The sequence below is a fragment of the Podarcis erhardii genome (genome assembly GCF_964252035.2).
Source record: "Podarcis erhardii genome assembly, chromosome: 14".
NCBI lineage: Eukaryota > Metazoa > Chordata > Lepidosauria > Squamata > Lacertidae > Podarcis > Podarcis erhardii.
In genome coordinates, this window is record NC_138503.1 from 3,479,573 (window position 1) to 3,501,174 (window position 21,602).

The 21,602-nt window shown below is 41.8% G+C and overlaps 1 protein-coding gene across 2 annotated transcripts in view; it reads right to left on the minus strand.

The window, feature by feature from the left end:
- Positions 1-21,602, minus strand: part of MTMR10 (myotubularin related protein 10) — a 58,871-nt gene that overhangs the window by 12,802 nt on the left and 24,467 nt on the right. Inside the window, exons 4-11 of one of the 2 annotated variants that reach the window (XM_081838975.1) lie at positions 19,347-19,419; positions 16,338-16,480; positions 6,924-7,014; positions 5,748-5,904; positions 5,167-5,254; positions 3,574-3,662; positions 2,713-2,843; positions 113-182 (exon numbers count right to left, since the gene is read on the minus strand). In XM_081838975.1, the coding sequence (XP_081695101.1) occupies positions 113-182; positions 2,713-2,843; positions 3,574-3,662; positions 5,167-5,254; positions 5,748-5,904; positions 6,924-7,014; positions 16,338-16,480; positions 19,347-19,419 (842 nt within the window). Of the gene's footprint in view, positions 1-112; positions 183-2,712; positions 2,844-3,573; positions 3,663-5,166; positions 5,255-5,747; positions 5,905-6,923; positions 7,015-16,325; positions 16,481-19,346; positions 19,420-21,602 lie in introns of both variants that reach the window. The other variant, XM_081838974.1, reaches the window with a different exon arrangement.

Genomic DNA, 21,602 nt, shown 5'->3' on the forward strand with positions numbered 1-21,602 from the left:
TCTGACGGACGGAGCGTCGACCGGCCCATCCTCGGATAAGGTTGCCGACCTCTGATCTGGGATGCAAATAAATCTGTCAACAGAGATTTTTAATTGCAGCTTCTGCACATACCTCACATACTCTAGCCAGTGTGAATTATCCAGTGAAGACAACCATTTCTCCTCCGTTTCTTCAAAAGGTTCTGTGACCAGAAGAGAAAAGAAATCATGCTCCCCATATTTGAAAGATGACGGTCGTATAGTGATATTACTGTCTTTAGAGGAGTCAACTCCCAGCAGACTCAAGCCAATTGCCCATTTTCCATTCCTCACTTAATCAACACCTCCTGTTCACTCCCAATGCAATCCCATGATGACAAAACGTCAAGGTGTGTTAAGGAGATATGTGCATTCCCTGGAGGGCAAGCAGGCCAGGATGCAATGATCTGCCCCTTCTTTCTATGATCTAATAAAAGCCATATTCTCAATACAGTATCTTAAATGACAAAAACAATTACATGGGTTGAGTGCCAGGAGGGTGTGGAGGCTTTCTAGTGTTTTGCACTGTGTCACATGTAGGACTCTCCCTGTCGGAGAGAAACCGTGGGTGTGTCTGAGGTGCAATGAGTGCCTGGCTGTGCAGGAACAAGTTCATTCCATTGAGGCCACGGTGGTAGGCTTAAAAAAGCTAAGGGAGGCAAACATCCTGTTAGGGTTGTTATAGTTGCATCCTACTTCACGACGATAGCTCCTCTACTGTCAGGGAGCATGAGCGTCTTAGGCATGGAGAGTGGCACTCTTGAAGAGGGAAATACTCCCCTTAGAAGGGAACCATTCATTGGGGACAAACTAGTATACTTCCGGAAACCAGTTGCTGAGAATCAAAGGAGCGCAGTGCACTGTTCTGCTCAGGTCCTGCTTGTAGCTCCTGTGAGAACAGGTTACTAGGCTAGCTGGGCCACAGGACTAGTACAGTAGGGAGAGATGCCACATGTCTCTTAACTATGGTTAAGGCATCAGGGATGGGCTAGTTCCCCTCAAAGGTACAGCACAACCTCTCCCACCATTTATCCACAGTTTGTTAACTCTGCCATTAATTATCACCCTGCTAATTAGGGTTTTCAAACCAGCCTAAAGTCCCTATTCTACTCCAGAAATGTATGAACAGCCTTTTAGGCACAGACAGTATTCTCCAGGTCTTCAGAATTAAAGGTCCCTAGGAAGCTGAGGCTCCTATACTTTGGCCACCCCATTAGAAGAGAAGACTCCCTGGAAAAGACCCTGATGTTGGGAAAGATGGAGGGCGCAAAGAGAAGAGGACGACAGAGGACGAGATGGATGGACAGCGTTCTCGAAGCGACTAAAATGAGTTTGACCAAACTGCAGGAGGCAGTGGAAGACAGGAGTGCCTGGTGTGCTCTGGTCCATGGGGTCATGAAGAGTCAGACACGACTAAACAACAACAAGGAGAATGTGTAAATAGGTGTGTGACAATCTGAACTTTTTCTGTGGTTTATTATTGTAGATCATGGTACGAGTAAAGTAGGCATAGCTTAATATGCAAGGGGGGGTCCTCATTATGAACTTTTCTTGACCTTGGTACTAGTCTATCTCAAACATGTTCTAGAAGGCATTGACGAGACATTCTGAACTCGTAAAGATCAGCACATGTAATCTAGTTACCAGCACCTGTAAAAGAATGGTTTCCACACAGATAATAGTAAAATAACTTTAACAGGAAACAATCAAGGATAACCAGTTTAGTCATCACTCACTAGGATTATATTTTTTAAACTTTCAATCAAGCAGAATAAACAAAATGGGAAATAGACTGGAAACTCTAGGAAGAGACAACAGAAATATTGGAATTATAAGAATTGCTCATCTAGGTAAAAGTTCAACCCTGCTTTAATTGTAATTTTGCTGTCTGAAGCAGCATTAATATATTCTGTCACTTTCATTTCATGTTATAGACCAATCTTTATTCCGTTTGTGTGAGAACTGCTTATGGGCTTTTCTTGTGTGTTAAGGGTAAACACACAATCATAACAAACATCTTATAACTCTAGAAAGAGATCCTAAACAGCTGGATAGTGTGTGAATGAATACATGTTAGTGAGGGACATGCATGTGAATTCAGACACATACATTGTACCATATGTATTTAGAAACACATCCTACCCATTGCTTCTTCTGAAAAAGTTAGTGCTAGTGTTCTCAATGCAGGGCCTGCAAGGCTCTCTATTCTCCTGGATATCCTCATCCAAGTGGACGGCAGCACAAGTCCTTCACCCTAGGAGCATTGGCTCCTATTTCCAGGATGCAGCCCAACATCGGGTCATGCATTTTGGGTGGATGGGTATTAAAATGTGCACCTCCTCAAGATGATGGGAGCCACAGAGCTCCTTGGTTAAATGCAGGGGACAAGGAGGGATGTGTCGCTGCCAAGGACCTTCGGGCAACTGGGTCCTTGGTGGAGGGTGAGCTCCACTTGACAGGCATCTTCCTGCCTGCATCTTTTCCCTTACACTTTCAACTTTATGGAGACATAGAGAAGGCACTCTGAACATTTTGAAACCAGTCACCACCACCCCCACATGGCAGCTATTCTGGCTGCACCTACAAGCAATTCGTAAAATTTTAGATGTGCTCACAGACCCTGAAAGGTTGGAATTCCTGTCCTGAGATACCCAACTGCACACTTTTTACAGAAAACAGCAGCCAAGAACATACCATTGACACACAATTGCTTGAGTTTGAGAAAGGCAGCCTGGATTTCTTGGATATTTGGCAGACTCTTGTCCAAATCAGATTTGTAAACATCACTTCTTTGTGGATGGCTTCTAGTGACAGCATTGCAAATCCTAGCATAAAAAAAGTACTGAAGCAAAGTTGGTCATGAAGGGAAAGTTTGTGTCCTAAGAGTATTTCCTTCCCCTGCTGATCCTCTGGCCTAAAATCTGATAACAAGCATTTTCACCAGCTGACTGGGCATGGTTGCAAGTGATTTTTGCAATGGCAAGCTGCTGCTTTCCTATTTTGTGGGGGTATGAGATATGAAAGAACCCTGTAACCAGGGAACAACTGGCACGATGATGCCCTTACCTATGGGGGCCAGAAAGCACAACTACATACCTTCATACTAGCACCCCCCCATCTCCACATAGCCTTCAACATCCAACAGAGAATCTGATCACGACCCTCAAGTGGGACTAAGTTAACAATGCTTTAGAGCAACTAGCTTATCTAACTCAACACTCAGGGATATTCATCTCCTCTATCAACAGAATATGAGATAGTAGATGTGGCACATGGTGCAGAATTTGATCACTAAGTTCTCTGCAGAAAGGCGAGTTTTTAAGGGTCACAGGCAACATTTGCCAAAGGTCCTACTGTTAGGTGAAAGGAAGTCGGTTCTGCACCACAGATACTTCTCATAAAGATTAGGCATCTTACCCTTCACTTGCACCTTAACATATTTCCTACTCGCTTCTATGCTACATTAAGAACACACACATTTTCCAAAAATCTCCAAACTCAGGGTCAAAGGGAATCTGATTTTGCCCACTAAGCAAACAATACTACCATCTTTACCGTTGGTCTATTTTTCGCTGTTGCAACTGGTCTTTAATGCTGGCCATTCTCACAAGTGCGCTTCCATTGGAGTGATTCCAGCACCACATCTAGAAGAAAGTGAATCCTTTATATTGTGGATACAAGGCAAGGTACAAGTCATGAAAAGGACTATATTCAAGAAGCCTACAGCGCCTCTAAACGACCATAAGAAGCTCACTATCTTTGTGTTCATGAAGGAAAGGTCACAGGCTGCTGGTTGTAGCTGCTGAAGTTCCAGAAAGCAAAATGATCTTCAGCATTTAATTTAAAGCATTTCTATACCATCTTTCATTTTAAAAAACCTAAAGGTGGTTCACAATAAAATTAGCGTGGTATTAACAATATCTTAAAAGATAGCATTCAGGAGCCAGGGAAAAATACAACCGGGTACTAAATGTAAAGGGAGCCCTGACCATTAGGTCCAGTTGTGGCCAACTCTGGGGCTGCGGCGCTCATCTCGCTTTATTGGCCAAGGGAGCCAGCGTGCAGCTTCCGGGTCATGTGGCCAGCATGACTAAGCTGCTTCGGGCGAACCAGAGCAGCGCACGGAAATGCCATTTACCTTCCTGCCGGAGCGGTACCTATTTATCTACTTGTGTTTCGACATGCTTTCGAACTGCTAGGTTGGCAGGAGCAGGGACTGAGCAACGGGAGCTCACCCTGTTGCGGGGATTTGAACCGCCGACCTTCTGATCGGCAAGTCCTAGGCTCTGTGGTTTAACCCACAGTGCCACCCAAAAAGCATGCTTTTTGCAAATGCCAGAAATACATTGTGAAGTGTGGCCTTCACAAGGCTAAAATATATGGAATAGTTTCTAGGGGTGTCCCTCCTACCCTATGGCTACTACCACCCACCCTACAACCCTACAGAACTCTATTCCCTTCTTGCCCTGCACAATATCTTAAGAACAGGAGTCCATCAAATCCAGCATTCTGTTCTCAGCGACCAGCTAGATGCCTATGGTTAACCTGCAAGCAGGACATGAGCACAATCACACTCCATTAGCTCTTTTACTGCTATGATATTCTCATCTGCCACCTCCCCTCCCTACACTTCATTTGGGTGGAAAGGGGGATTTTTCCCTCCATCTCCCATAATACTAGAATTCAGGATCACCCAATGAAATTGATAGGAAGATGATTTGAGACAGACTGAAAGATTTCTTAGTCCAAGAAATAATTTATGAAATTCATTGCCAAAAGATGTGGTGATGACAGTTGAAATTTATTCCTTGACTCCGACTTTCCACGGCTGTTAGATATGATGGCTTTATGAAATCTCCAAATTCAGAGGCAGTGTACTTCTGAATGTTGCTAGGGCGCAATAGCAAGGAAGGGTAATGGCCTTGTGTCATGGGCTCTAGGCTTCCAGCGAGTCTGGCTGCCCAGTGAGTCCTCAATCTGATTCACCGGGGCTGCCCTTACACTTTCCTTGAACCTTTCCTTTCTGACCCCGAAGGCTTTGGAACTCAATAGTTGCAGATCCCTTGCATAGTTGTCTAGCGGAGTGGGCTGCACTCTAGCAGGGATGCAACACTACCAATTAAGCAGCAATGTCAGCTTCACACTTACTGGCATCCGTCTTCCAGTGAAGGAGTAGGAGTACTGCTTGAGATCTTGATCCGCCAAAGATGATGGCACAACAAAGTATTCTGGAAGACTTGGAGCCAAGACAAAATACACTCACAATAGTTACTTTGGAAATGTCATACAAGTCAAGTCTTTTTATATGCAGCATTGATTAGAATGTTAAAGCCAAGAGTTGAAATGACAATGTTTTACTTTTGTTTAGAAATCAACCATAGAAATCTTAAGATTAATCTGGTCATTATTATCTCTAATGACAATGCAGAGCTAGCTTATTCTTTACTAAACTGCATTATTTCAATTGCAATCTGAAAAAAACTATTTCCTCTTTCAAAAGCACCAGAGTTTTACCAGCCAGTGGCTCACAGACAGAGTGGTTAGCTATGTACCAATGCAATTCATAACAGCAGCCATGGCAGTGTTGTTTTCACAAACTGCATCAAAATCCGGTTGCAAAAGATCACTGAGAAGAGGCTCATTGCTAGGGAATGGAATTGTGCCCTGAGGCCAACTCTGCCTCTCAATCCCAGTGTGGTTTCCTGGCTATAAAAGAAAAGCAAACTTACCAGGTAGATATCATGTAGCCTTCATTCACTGAACATACACGCCATTCTGATGCTCCTGTTCTCTTGATCTCTCTATCCCAGTCAGAGTATGTCTCAAACAATGGAGTCAGCTGGCCACCACCTCCTCCTCCAGGATCTATTCCATTCACTTTTTTTGCTAGAAGGAAGTGATTTTTTAAAAAGTTCTTTCCAAGTTGTGTCATGCAAATAAACAGATGTACAATATCTTGCAGGAAACAAACAGACCTCCAAACTTCCAATGCTGCTTTATATAAAACTGTTAAGTTATCTTGAAAATACAGCTGTGTAGGGGCCAGAGCATCCCCAAAGCATATTATTTTCCATTGTGTGTCTGGCCAAGTTTTGACAGACATGAACTTGCACTAAATGGGAAAACAAAGAGAAGTTCTGATCTGCCCCTTCCATATGTCAAATTAATTTAATGTGTTTAATCTATCTGTGACAACATGTTATGCCATTTTAAGGAATGCCTCTGTTAATGCAAACTTTCATAAGTTTCAATGGATTTAGGATTAGATTCCCAATATTTCGAGGCTAAACCAACTACCATATTGAAAACTACCACTCCTTTCCTCAGCGGTTTAATTCTTGAGAGGTTCTTTAAATGAGCAACCTTCAAATACTTCCCCCTACAGATTACTTTGCTACAAAAAGTCTACATGGAAGTGACTCTAGCCTCATTAGTAGAGCTTGGAGTGGCAAATCTATTATCTCACTGCAGCCAAGGAACCAAGGCTGGGAAGAAAAGGCAGGAAGGGCACCATTGTAACACTCCCACGTGACACAAGCTGGTTCTTCTTTTTCAGCCAAACTACCTTGAACTCCAAAACTCCGTTGAGCATAGCTTGTTTCTCCTCTGGCAAACCCAGAACACAGCAAGGGGAGATGAAAGCTCAGCCTTCATGGTGCATACTGATGAGCAAAAGGCTCTCTTTTAGCTTCAGAACTGCAATCACCCCCCAGCACACTTAGGCACAGATACATTTCTAGTGAGCTTTTCTATGCATGTAAACATGTACCACCACTCAAGTAGGACTGCTTATATGACACCCTCCAAAACAAACCCCTGGGTTCACCAAAAAGCTCCCATAAAAGTTGGCGGCCATGCTCTCACTCAAAAGGCCCCTCCAAAGTCTATGAGGGAAAGTAAATTACCTGGATTATGGTATTTCTTGCCCACATATTCAAATGCAAAGAGGAGCTGAAGATCTGCTGGCTGGGAATAATGAGCTATTGCAAGGCACACCTGAACAGAGGAAAACAAAAAGAACTGGGGTGCATTGAGCTGCTTCCAACCACTCTTTACTAGAAAATACTAGACTGAATGAGGAAATGGCGGACCAGAGAAAGCAAAACTATGTGATTTTGTCTAAGGAAGGGTGAGCTGTATCCCTCCAACTTCCAAGTGCCATCACCTACATGGCTTCTACTAACAGTGATCATGATCAAAAGAGCTCCTTAGGCATACTCAAGGGCTGTGCCATACCCAGTGGACACCAGGCGTTGTAAAATAAACCATGACACAAGCCTGAATCCTCCCTGGGTGAAGAAAAATGCTTATACAGTTATCTGAATCCCAGCTTTTGTCACTAACGTGCTTTCTAAAATCCAATTTCCAATTTCATTAAACAGAAAGATGACTATGTTTTTTTGCTAGGCAGCTAGAGTCAGCCATGGCTTATTCTTGGCTCTCGACATTTTTCAGAGGGAAGCATCACTCCTTCTTTATCCTGAGGGCCCTCTGTGCAACTTGATATATAGTTTCAGTAAGGATTGAAGTTGCAGGAAATTGAAAATAAAAAACTTTTAAGGAATCTGGGGAACTAGTTTACATATTCACAAGTTTTCAAATATAAATTTACTGTGTTACTTCAAGAACATGTATATAATGTATATACCCTGGGAAAAACGTACTGTTTAGTATATTTATGAAATTAACATGGTCTCTAGGTTTTATTCAGCAATAACCAGCATACCAAGTGGCCATGCTATGCCATGATGTGAATGAGCAGTAAAGCTGCAATTCAATGAACTTACCTAGGAATAGCCCCCACTCTGGGACTTGTTTCCAAGCAAATATGGGTTGTGGTGGTTGTTTTGCATGTTTCATATTACCTGTAGACAATATTAGCTACCCTGATGCCATGTTCATTTGTTTTATATTGTGTTTCAGCCCAGAATATAATCTCCATTTGAAAATACCAGCATAAGTTTATTTTTCTACTCAGAACTGATACCTAGGTAGATGCTGCAGCAATGCTATTATCATCTCTGAATAGATTTGCAGTTGTGTGAATTAGCTATATTACCATATTATTTTAAAATTCCACTTTAAACATATTCCCACTCATTCTGAAAGAGAAGAAATGTTGCCCATAGTTTCCATTTCAGGCATTGAAAAAAAACATTTCCATTGATTTTTAAAAAATCAAATTGCTAACTTTATGCCATGGAACAGTTCTAATCTGCACGAAGTCCATTCATTCTCACCTTGACCAAAGCAACATACAGACAAATATAGGCAAGGCCTAATGCCATTGCCTTGTTATTACACGTGTTGCACATTTTCTTCCCCTATAAATCCTTACTTGCATTTTAACAAGGGGAAAAGGAACAGAAACAGTCCACAGGATTTTGTTGAAAACAATGGCCACATGGATTTTTTGACAAGAGAAATTACTATCTACCTGGAAATCCTGATTTATTTTTCTACAAAACGCCTGGTTTGTTTGTTATTTATGCCTAAAACAGAAACTACACATAGTGGTGCCATTGTCCAGGGCTTTAATGAAAGCAGTTTCTTAATGCCAAATGGCAAATTCCTTGAACTTACACGGAATGTCATGGAAAAGGAGAAAGTTCAAGATTTTTCTGTCTGCCATGAGAAAACATTTCTCTATTTCATTGCACACACTGCCCCACCCAAGTGCTTACTGGGCAAAGAATAAACTTTTAGGATACACAAGCTAAAGCTCTTGAAATCAGCTCACAGTGCAGCAAAAGCAGTGCTGAGGTCTGCATTCATATACAAAAAGGCCCCTCTTCCCCCTAAATCCAGCTACCTTCACCATGTAGCAATGAACATACAAGATATCTACATATAGGTTAGCATTTGTTGTTCCACACCGCTTAAGGTTTACTGTACTGCCATGTGGCAGATGATATATGCTACCACTGCCCGCCCTTTTCTTGGGAGCATTTTTGTTAAACAAAAAATAAGCAAGGGTTGGATCCAAAGAACCCCCTACCCTTTCTTGCTACAGCTGCCTCCGGAAGTCATTCCTGAGAGTTGGGGAACCCTTTAAAATGTGTGGAAGCAGCATGGGTGATAAAATGGTGAAGACACACTTGGATCAAAGCCAAATATATAGAAGTCATAACTCTTCTTGGTAAGACCACTTTCCAAGCAATCCTATACAGTATATATGTCTGCTGAGAAATAAGCCCCACTGAGTTCAATGGGTTTGACTCCCAGGTAGGTGCCCAGCCCTATTACCAAATCAGACCAATGGTCCATCTATCTTAGCACTGTCTAAACTTTTTAAACTCTCCCAGCTCTACTTGGAGACCTTCTGCATGCAAGCCAGCTTTAATGTCTTATACTGGCAATGTGCTTTTGGGAAACGTAGAAGAACAGCCATCAAACACCCCACAAAAACTAAATACAGATTTTGCATGTCGGCCAATCACTCTTTCCCATCCTACCCAACTTTCCTCTTAGAAACTAGCAGAGGAAGGTTTTTATCTTCAACTGCACTCACATCAGAGAATGGGAAGAGATCAAGAGCACCCTGTATAACAAGCAACATTGTTTTTTAAAAAGAGTTTCCTGCTCGAGACAGGCAGTTTTGTCAGGCAAAGCAGGGCCGCTGGAGAAACGGCCACAGCCAAAAAACCTACAGCTTCCTGGCAGTGTGTACAATAACATTTGCACTTTGCTACTGAACAACCCTTGTTTCCTTTCTATAGAGCAACCTGTATAACCCAAGCAGATACAGGTGCTCCCGAAATTAAAAATGCAAGGAATAAAATAAAAACTAGTTTTCTGATATATTAATCATTAGCCCGTGCCAAGGTTCAGAAATTTTAGCTGTAGTACCAATCTCAGATAACCATCTCCCCAATTTCAATAGAAACTGTTGCTTTGGACTGCAACTTAAAAATGCTCCATTTCCTTTGAAGTTGCTGACTTCTTCTAGTTGCTTCCACTTATCTTCTCCTTCCCCTCCCTTCACTTCCTCCCACATCCACCTTATTTGTCTTCCTTGAGAATTTCCAGCTGTAGTTTGACAGCAAAAACAACTGAATAACAAACTTAAGCAACACGGAGTTTTGTGTTGTCCCTCCACCCCTATTTAGTCACCACCTTATAGCTCAAGCTAATTAGTCACTATGAACATGTACACATATGGTCAGGGAAACTGAAAACAGAAGGGCTAATTCACTGCAGATGGATTTTTTTTATTATTCAGTAGGTTATGGGACATTGTCTCCTATTCTTTTAGTATGACAAGAAGAAAAAAAAGCAAATATAGTAGAAGTTATTTTCTAAATCTTCATGTTCTAATTTGCTTTTAAATAAAGGGGTTCTGGAGAGGGAGGAGGCAAGACTGCAACCCCCCAGCTGCAGCATGCAGATGGTATGCAACTAGGCTCACCCATTTGGATATGAAGGCCACCAGATACAGAAGATGCAGTCTGCTACATACAGCCTTTATGATTTGACCAGGGAACAATAACACTCCCTTGGCAACTACTACCGGGGATTCTTCCCCATGTCACATTCCAGAGGAGAGACTCAGGAAGGAAGCAATGGAAGATTTGATGTACTTTTGGAGACTTGAACCAAGTGTACAAACACAGTCAGCTTTATTTGTAGAAAAGAAAAACCATTAGCATTCCTCTTCTGTCTTCCCAAAGATTGTAACAGGGCCCCCCTTCCAGGCCGGTTAGCTTTGTTTCAGCAGAACAGAAAAAATGCTAAGGAAAATTACCAATAAATATTTTGGATCACTTTATTAGTCCCATGCAAACAGCTACAAAACTTATCAGGAATTCTTCTGCAACAGAGAAAAGCCTAGGGGGCTTCCTCCGTTTTCAGAAGGAAATAGGAATGTGATTTTAAAACGCAAGGCTACAAATGCTTAGAGAGAAATACTATGGCGAAAGCAAGTGTAGAGATCAGCCCAAACACCGGCCAGTTCCCAAAATCTACATCTGCCTGTTAAGTGAGAAACTGTGTTCAATACCAACCAAGAAAGAGAGCAGCATGAACTGGCTCCCACCATTGGTCCTATGCAACCCCTCAACTTCTTCAAAAAAACAAAAAAAACAAAACAAAACCCCCCAAAAACTGAAGAAAGATGGTAAAGGCTCAGATGGTGCAGATTTTAACCTTTCTGGCCCCCTGAACTGTGATTAAGGTATCAGGAACAGACTGTGGGCATTCATTGCTTCCTTCTTATAGTGCAAATTCTCACCTCTGCTGGCTGACGCTAACAAGCATTGCTTTTGTAGCCAAACCAGGGTTAGAAGTGGCCTTACATGCCTTGGGCACAAAAGAATACATACAATACCATATTTAGCACTAAAATAACATAATGCTACATTATGGGACTTCCGGGTTGGCCCCATCGCCGAATGGCGGACTCCCTCCGAGCTCCGGAGGGAGCCTGCTCGGCAGGGGCTGGGTTCTACCGCGCCGGCGACGCGGGGACCCTCAAAAACCATGGGCGCTGAAACCCATGGGCATGGTGACTCGGCGGGCACCGTTTGCGCCCCCCGACCACGCGAAGGAGCCTTTTTAAAGGCTACGGAGCGGGTGACAGGGGGTGGTGGTGCTGTGAGTCCTCCGCTCCCCCTGCCGAGTGAAGCCACATGCCATTTGGCGGAGAGCGCTGACTTCTTCCATTGAAAATTTGGACTTAAAAGAATAACCCGTGAGTAATTGGAACTTGGATTAAAAAGGGGAATTTTTTTTTTTTTAAATTCGGAGCGAGCGGGGGAGGTGCAAAAAGGAAGTCAGCCTCCCCCCTGTTGTAGAGGAGCTAAAGCAAAGGATTTGACAACTAAGATCGAGTGCAACCTTTTTTTTTTTTGATAAAGTTATTAATTTCGCGATGGAAAATTATAAGCTGGGCTGGAGGAGAAAAGTGGAATGTGAATTAAAATGCAACCCCCCCCCCCGAAACCCCGGGAGCGATCCGTGAGAGCGCCGGGAGAGGAGAAATAGAGGTTTTGACAGCTGTCAAAGGAGCTGTCAAAGCGGAAGAACAAAAAGAGAACTTTGTTACGAGGACTTTGCTGGTTACATTTGTTATAAATTGGATATAAACTGTTTAAAACAAGGAATAATAAGTTACTTTGACTGCTGGGTGTGATCGGGAAGGAAACTGTGTTACTATAAATCCCTCTAGAGGAGCTGTGGGACATTACAAGTACTGCTGGCATGGAATTTGAATAGGACTTTTTATCTCCTGGGAAACTGCAGAAATGGAACACTATTTTGTCTACAGAGGTCTATACACTAAAGGAGACAATAGATTTATCTATTGAAGAATGGAAGGGACTTGACGTAATGTTTTGTTCCTGAATAACAAAACCTCTGCAGAGGAATTAGAAGCTTTTTGGAATTAGAACATTTGTGCAGGAGAGCAGGAAAAAAAAAAAAAAAGGAGGAGGAGAGAGAACAACAAGAACAAGAAGAATAACAAGAACTGGACAAAGTTGGAAGATAGACTCCTTCCAAGATTGGACATTCGAAACCAAAGATGATTAAAAAGACGGCAAAGCGGACTGGTGAAGGACTATGGCTTAGATGTGGGAGCTCCAGGATGACAGTAGACATTGACGGACATTGGGAACGCAACCGGGAAAGGGGGGAGGGAAATTTGGAATCCAAAGGGTGTTAAATTACATTTTATTCTTTTTTCTATTTTTTATGTTAATCTGTATTGCATACTAAAGAGGGGAACTCGTGGAAGGGAACAGGTCGATTTTAGGGGATGGGAAAACATTTTTTAAATTGGGTTAATGATAATAATTTTAAAACTTGGGGTAAGAATTTGCTGAACCTATTTGAAAGAATTGGAATACAAGAGGGGGAGGGGAGGGGAAGTCCTGGGAAGATGCCAATGAAAATAAGGTTTTAAATTTGGATGTTTTTCTTTTTCTGTTGTATTTGAAAATCTTTAATAAATATTATTTTTAAAAAAACAAAAAAACATAATGCTACATTATGGTTAAAGCAAGCTGAAGAATGGGACGGGCACAGATAAGTGGCTTTTCAGGCTTTGGCATGTTCTTGATCTCCTAATCATGGTTAGGAGATTCGGCATTCTGCATCTCACTATCAATGTGCTGGTCATGTTGCTCCCTCAATCACACATGCACAAAGTTTGAGTCCCAAATCATGCATTTCAAGTACAGATTCTGCTAATACTATCAATATAAGCAATGTTTATATTGCAATGTATATACTGAGATCTTCAAAGATCTCAAAGTCCAAATGTCTCCTAGTTACTTCTTATGGGAATGAAATTTTAAGCATTTCATATACAAAAAATACCAGTGTGCTGCACAAGAAAGCATGATTCAGTCTCTGTATTGGTTTCTGGATATTAAGTGTCAGGGGCTCAGGAGCAGAGGCACAGGGAAGAGAGGAAATGGAGAGCGAAGGGGAAGAATCTGAGGGCAGCGTAGGAGAAGATGACAGTGGCCTGAGAGATTCCATGAGCCTCTCCAGCGAATCAGAAGATTCACAGAAGGGGGCGCCGGTGGCCAGGGCAAGGGGGGTCCAAAAGGGGACACTCCAGAAGCAAGGGGCCAGCGGGGACTCCCAGAGCAGCAGATGGAGATCAGGACCAGCTTCCCCACCAGAGCGTAGTGGGGGGGAAGAGTCCCAGAGCTCGGGGCCAGCGTCTCCCCCAGCAGGGAGAGAAGATGAGTCAGGGCTGACCACGCCTCCATCGGAGAGTCAGGGAACGGAGGGGAGGCCAGGTCCAGCTAGCCTCCCGGAAGAGGGAAGTAGTGACAGAAGCAGTGTAATGGTCAGGAGGAAGGTCACTGGGTTGGCGCGAGAGCCAAGTTCAAATGTACAGGCGCGCGGGACAGCAGAGAACCCGGATTGGGAACCAGGTCCTAAAGCCCGCCGGAGGCAGGGGGAGGAGTCAGGGGACTCAGCGTCAGAAGAGTCCAGAAAGGGGAATGCCCCAGCGGACAGGAGGACCCAGAGGAGGAGAGAGCAGAGGAAGAGGTGGAGCAGGTCTAGAGTCTTAAACTGGTGTCAGAGGGGAGGAGATTCAGACGGAGCTTCGGCGGTCTGGGGTTTAAGACGTAGAGCTGCGCGCCACGGTTTTGAAATAGAGACTGAACTTCAATAAAGACTTTTGTATATAGCAACGACCTGGCGTTGGTCCTCTGTGAGCTGGGACTTCGGGCAGCTCTGACATTAAGTATTTACAGTTTTCACTTGAAATTTGTTTTTGAGTAAAGCCCTTAGCTCTACATATAGCTCTATGAGAATTTTAAAACCAAAATAGCAAATATAACAGCAGATGCCACATTGAATGGACTTCTTGTTCTTTCTTTAACCAAGCCTAAATATTCATCCAGTAGTTTTTAAAACAAGTGCAAAATGCTAAGCATCTGCCAGAGAAAACTCTGACTTCAACTTTCCAGGAGCTACGTGTAAATTTTCATGTCCTAACCTTTGGCTACTGGCAGCTCAAAGGACAGCCACTGTCAGCATAAAGCCAACGGTTTCCATTTCTAGTATCAACAAAACCTCTACTGTGAAGTCTCAGGGGGTTTAAAATGAACCATTAGAGTATTTGAGTCTTCAATCCCTACACTTTCAAACTGTAGTTTGAAATGGGGTGCATTTTAGATTGGGCGATGACCCAGAAGTGGGTTTTATTGGCTGAAGACTAATGCACTAAAACTAGAGGTCAAAGCAGATGTAGGAAACCTATGACCCAAATTACCTACCTGCTTTCTTTTAAATTACCATGTCCATGCAACTGCTTTGACAAATGGGGAAATAAACCTAGATAAATAACACTGCTATTTTTTACTAAAGCGGAAGGTTCTGGGCAATCCCATCATGAACTCATACTGCATCTAGTTTGGCTCTCAGCAGTTTAGGGAACAGACACCAAAACAGATGGTGGGCCTTAGGTCACAGAAAGTGTGCGAGTGACATTTTAGAAGGTGGACCCAAGCCTGAGTGAGAGGAAACAAGTGTTCATTTACCTGAATTGTGGTTCCAAAAAAACAGAAGCCCCTTTTACTGTGTATTAAACATTTAAGGAACAAAGATATTAGAAGACTGGTTGCTGCAAAGACAGGCAAGGAATACATTCTGCAACTGCAAGAACCAGAAAAAAACCTAATATGGTGGTGATGAAAAATATTTTTCAAGGGTTAGAAAAAACACAGAGGCCTGGTTTGGATGACTGTATTTTTGTGTTTGCTTATGAAATGGATACAGAAGTCTTTTGCTCGAGTGCACCACTCCTTTGCAGTGCACAGCAATCAAAGTCTTTAATTAACCATGGTTTCTTCTTTTCTTACAAACAATAGTTACCAACTTTGGAACAAGCCAGGATATAACACAAACTTATTGGTCTGGCTGCTACACACCATAAAAGATGGAGCAAAATGACTGTATATGCAGGCAAAAGGCTTGCAAATATATTGGCTGAATAAGCCAGTATATGTTTTTCCAAATGCCACCAGCATTAAAAACACTACCCAAAATCTTTCATCTCCTATTAAGTGACTTGGCTTAGCAACTGCAGGATTCATGAAAATGATACGCAAGTTACATTTAACATAAACAAGGAAATTTATTTAGCCATAAGCCTTAACGTTACATTAAATGGGCTTAAGTGCTAAGCAAGATTTCACCACTTAATTACTTGCTTCATGTCTATATGGGATACAGTAGAGCTAGTTAGCTCCTCCTCAGAATCAGCCTATGATAAGAGTTACTATTCCTACCTCGTAAGCCAGATGTGTATAAATGTAAGTGAAAGGGATTAGGACCCCATGACCTCGTTCTCACTGTGGTCTGGGCTGCACCCACTGGTGTTGGAATGAAGGTGGGGGATCACAAGACTTAATCTCCCCCAAACCAATTCCCTCCAAGGGTTCAAGCTTAGCTTCTCCCTGATGTGCTATGCGGAAGGAATTTTTTTAAATACAAAGGTACATTCCATTATGCAAGTCCCCATCTGCAGAAGCAAGTGTTATAGTTCACACACAAATCTACCACCTCAATGAGAGCCAGGTCTAAGTAAAAAAACATTTCCATTGTCACTTCAAGCAACTTCAAGATTCTAGCATGTACTATCATCTTACCTCTATAGTTTCAAAGTTATTCACTGATGTTCATGGTGGTAAATGGAACGATTAACCCATGGATGAAACACAAGTAACCAGTTTCAGATACACCAGAATGGTATTTAATTATTTGGCAGGTTTTCATTTTGAAAGAAAAACCATAAATTGTTGGCTAATTCTCCATCTAGGCAATACTCAAGACAAATATCAGACCTGCTGCAATACCTTTTTTGCACTTTCGGGTCCTGCTTCATCAAAACGAAATCTGATGATACGAAAGTCTTTGCAGTAAATTATTAATTCTGTTGGGTTAAATTTAAGCTTTTGGTTGGGGCCGAGAACTTTCTGTTTCCTCTTTGTGTCATTTACTGCAAGAGAGAGATTTTTTTAAAATAAAAAGGAGACAGTTATGCATATAACAAATAACCATATTATGAATGCTTAACAGAAACAAACTGATATACAACAGCTCCCACCTGAAGAGTACATTGACCTGCTTACTATTCATTTATTTCGATTTAATTAGAAAATGTATAAATAACTTGATAAAAGTTTTCCAAGTGGTGTACAAATAACATTTTCCCTTGTGTTTCTTTCATTCAATTTCAACACTAACAACTGCACCTCTGGTCAGAATCTAACCCACCTCTGTACTATTGGCATAATTTGGCATAATTTGGAACTACTGGCCCAAGAGTCAACTATACATGCTGTCCAAACCACGTAACTCTTGCATGGTGTCCCTGTTGCTTTGGGTTACAAATGCTTCCTATTTCTTAGTTCAGTTTCATTTAGAAGGCATGCAAATCTGTTGACCAGAGATAGCAATTTCTAAAATGTCCTAGTACAGTATACAAGCCCCTATTGCAAGCCTCTTAGAGACTTGTGCTAATAACACATGTCCTGCTGAGCTGAACGATGGTTACTGCCTGGAAAGAACACTAAGGTGTGGTGCACCCCCTATGCACACTTACATGGGTGTAAGCTGCATGGAACAGATCTAAATCAGGCTGTCTGCCACATTAACTGGCACACATATTTTCATAGAAAATGGGAGTTGGAAGGGACCCAAGGGTCATCTAGTCCAACCTTGTGCAATGCACGAATCTCAGCTAAAGCATCCATGACAGATGGCCACCCAACTTTTTTACATTTTTACCATTTTTACAGGCCACAGAGACATTCAAAAAGGAAATTCTGACTATTCTTTTTTTTTGCCAATTTATCTGTATTAGTTTTCCAATTTTTTTACAAATCAATATCAAATTACATAAAATTAAATACAATTTTTTGTGACTTCCCGCCCTACTTCCTGGATGTGTCCATAGCTTTCCCTGTTGCTGCATTATATTGCATATTTACTCTAATTCACATTCCATTTCTTAAAAATAATATTTTTTCATTATCCATCAGCTGTCCATTTATCAATTTATTTATAATATAGTTAAATAAATTTATATTTATTTATTTAAATAATGTATATTTATTTAAATTTAATAAATGTATATTTATTTAACAATTAGATTTCCAATATCAACAAGTGAGGTCACTAATCCCTTTACATCTTGCATGTAAAGAAACCTGGTATTATCCTTTCCCTAGTTGTTTGCCTTTACTTTCCAATTCCACAGTCCATTCAACCAAAGTCCTTTCCTGTCTGAATCCTCTTTGGTGTGTGGTATATTTTCACATCACAAAGCTTGTAATCTGTTGTTACTTATTGTGTTGAGTTCTCAAGGACAACCATCTGGCTCACCATCTGGCAATCCAATAATCATCATCACAAACATCAACCCAAAGAACCAAGGGAGATGTACTGTAATATCCATAACTGTCAACTTTTCCCTTTTCTTGCGAGGATTCCTATTCGAAATAAGGGAATTTCCCTTAAAAAAAGGGAAACGTTGACAGCTATGGTAATATCTTGAAAACTTTATAACCAGTACAAGCCCACCTCTCCCCTTTCACAGTCAAATCACAATTCTTGCACTCTACCATTAGGAATTCCAGATTACCTTTTAGGCAAATAAGATCTGCTCCTTCTTTGCAGGGTTAATTATATTCCAACAATCTTTGTCTATAGTAAATACACTCAGTTCCAACATCCCAAATTTCAATTGTGCCCTTAAGATCTTTGTTAACCAAAGCCATTTCCTGTCCAAATCATCACTGGTGTAAGATATATTTTCATATCACAAAGCTTGTGGTCTGTTATCAATTATTAAGTTGAGTTCTCAAGGACAGCCATCTGGCCCACCATGCAGTCTAACAAAAATCATGACAGACATCGACCCATGAAGCCAAGTGGGGAGGGGGGTATACTGCAATATCTTGAAAACTTTAACAAATCCATGCCCACCTCTCCCCTTTCATGGTCAAATGCACAAATGGATCCACTCCTTCCTCACAGGTTTTAAGTATGTTCCAACAATCCTTGTCCACAGCAAATGTGCTCAACTCCAGTGTCCTGAGATCCTTATTTACTTTAAATTCTTTATATTTCAACATTCTTAGGTGAAGTAGGTAGTGTTCTCTTGGTAAAGAAAAAGAAAGCAGATCGTCCCTTCCCCATTGCCATTACTCCACCAACTCACATACACAGTTTCTTTCCAGCCAAATCCCAGATTTATTCTCTTTTACTAGAAGTTTACTACACTTGTTAACTTTTATTCTATTAATCAAGAGGGCATAGATGCGACAAAAAGCTTGAAAACCTTAATACAAAATATAAACATCCACCCCTCTGCGCTTCCAGGTCTCATTTACGGCAGGAATTACCTTCTTCACAAAACCTCAGTCTTAACAGCCAAACTGTTTGCAGCTTACTGTTCTCATCTTCTCCACAGGGTGCCTTTAACTTATATCCAATTATCCGAATTGAGAAAGAAATCTGTCATTTGCCATGGCAGACATGGAGGCTGACTCTGTGATGGAAAGCTTAAGACCCAGTGCCTCACCCCTCCCTGTCCCTCATGGAGGCAGGGAGCAGGCACAAATGGGGACCACAGATCCCCTGTAATTTTCTCGAAACGTTTTGGGATGCACAGCAACTCAGTTATCCCCCTCCACTCCATCAAAGCTTCTCTTGAGCCCCAGAGAGCTGCCACCATAGTCGCAGGCAGAACTGGAAGCTGGGAATTCTGACTATTCTGTTTTAATTTCCTAAACATAAATGTACCCCCCTCCAAAGCAAAAAAAAAATCTATCTTTCATATCCAGCTCCTTAATACGTACCTGTCACTATCTGCTCAATGCATGTTAGAGCAACATCATGTTCTCCCAGGAGAAGGTTCCTGTAATGGAATTTCTGGAATACAGGAGATAAGTTCATGATAAATACCACAACTTACTTTATATTTTGGCCTAATAATTGTGAAGATGAAGTATGATGTATGCTTTGTTTGGTTAGATGCAATCATCTTGAGGGCTGAGGGTCAATATTTTATCGCCACTCAGAGTAACATTAAGCTAAAAATATTCTCCTGCAAACTACATTAGAGAAACTAAAGGAGGGGCAGCAATCAGTAGTAGCAGCAGCTCCCAACAAAATATTAAAAACACAATAAAACATCAAATATTAAAAACTTCCCTGTACAGGGCTGCTTTCAGATGTCTTCTAAAAGTCATTGAGTTGTTTATCTCCGGACTTCCGGGTTAGCGCCATCGGCAATAGCGGTGTTCCTCTGACTGAGAGGAACCCGCTCCATGGAATTTGGGTCGTGCCGCGGCGGCGAAGGCGGAGACCCCTTAGAAATCCCAGGCGGATGAAGCCTGGGAACGTGGGATTCGGCTGACACCAGGAGCGCCCCCCTACCCGCAGGGAACCCCCTTTTTGGGGGTTCCGAAGTGACGTGGGGTGAGCGGCGCGGTGTTTTGAATCGACCACTATTTTTACGGAGTGAAGCCGCGTAGCCGTTGCCGGAGAGCGCTGACTTTTTCTTGTGGACAATTGGATTTCAAACAATAACCCATGAGTAGAACGGAAATTGGATTTTCAAAGTATTTTTAAATTGGCACCGATCGGGGAAGGTCTAAACAGGAAGTCCACCTCCCCTTTCTGTAAATAAACTGAAGCAAAGAACCTGTTAAGTAAGGTCGTGGAGAGTCTTATGTAAAGGATTTAAATTCCACTGATTGAAACTACCATCAATATTTTTTGGGGGAAGCAGGGGAGCCTGCAGGAGAAGGTTAAAATTCGGGAATTGAAGCGCCACTTCCCTAAACCCGGGAGTGGTCTGCGAGAGCCCGCTGATGGTGAATAGATAAATTTGACAGCTGTCAAGTTACAAAAGAAGGACTTTGTTTCTACTGTCCGTTTCTGTTACAATCTTACGTTTAAAAAGAAGGAAGGAACTGTTACAATTTAACGTATGGGACCTTTGGGACTGTGCTGGAAGGAGTGAAAAGGAACTTGAATCTCTCTAGAGGAAGCTTTGGGATATTCTCGTAAGGACGCAGCTGGGAAATTGCTGACCTTGGATTGTTTAAGGATGGCGGTCGGGAAGGAAGTTGAGTGTGAATTGAACAGGACTTTTTATCTGTTGGGAAAGCTGCAAGACCAGATAAATGTTATGGCTACTAATGTTGTAATCTTGGGAACAAAAGTGGGCATTAGTAAAGAAGCTGACAAGAACTCGGCACAGGAACCTCTTCCAACTGAACAAATTGAACAAATTGAAGAATTTGAGAAGGAGAAACTTGTTCTGATTAAAGTGATGAAAGGGGGAGCCATAACCCTACAGAGGCAAATGGTGGACTACAACTTGAGGCCTTACATGATGGCAATTAGGAGAAGCAAATTTTTGGAGATGGAAACCTGGCTTGGTTTGGGAAATGAAAGATGGAGAGATCACCCTATGTGGAGATCAAATGACCTTTGGGATACAAATCTGAGCCAGGTTGAGGTTGGAGCTTTGGGGGCCTCTGGATTTGAAAGGAGTGTGAAACAAGATTTGGAATATCCTATAGGCCCTACTTTTAACTATGGAAGTCTGGCAGGAAGGAATATGATTACCATTGGGTTGGAGCATCCCCGAGATTTGGTTTTTAACACCAAAGACTACCAAAAAGACCGGCAGAGGGGACATGAAAGAGACTTAAGAGCCTCGGACTTAAGATCTCCAGGTTGATGGTTTTCTGAGATTGTTAGAACTATTGCTAGGGGCCGAAACCGGGGAGGGGAGCTGGTGAAAGAAAATTGGGAATTTAAAGTGTATATAATATAATTTGCTTCTTTTTTTTCTTTTAATGAGAGATGGGAAAATCGTGGAATGGAATCTTTTTTTGACCCTAGGGGAAACGTCTTAAGAATAAGTTCAGATATATAAGTTTTAATGAGAAATAAGATTAAATAAAGAAAGTGGATGGTTAATTGGTGAAAGAAAGAATGGAAAATTACAGTATATTAAGATATAAGGATAAAAATAAGATGAAGGATTTGCTGAAATATCCATATGAATTAGAATACAAAGAGGGGAGGTGTGAGGAGGT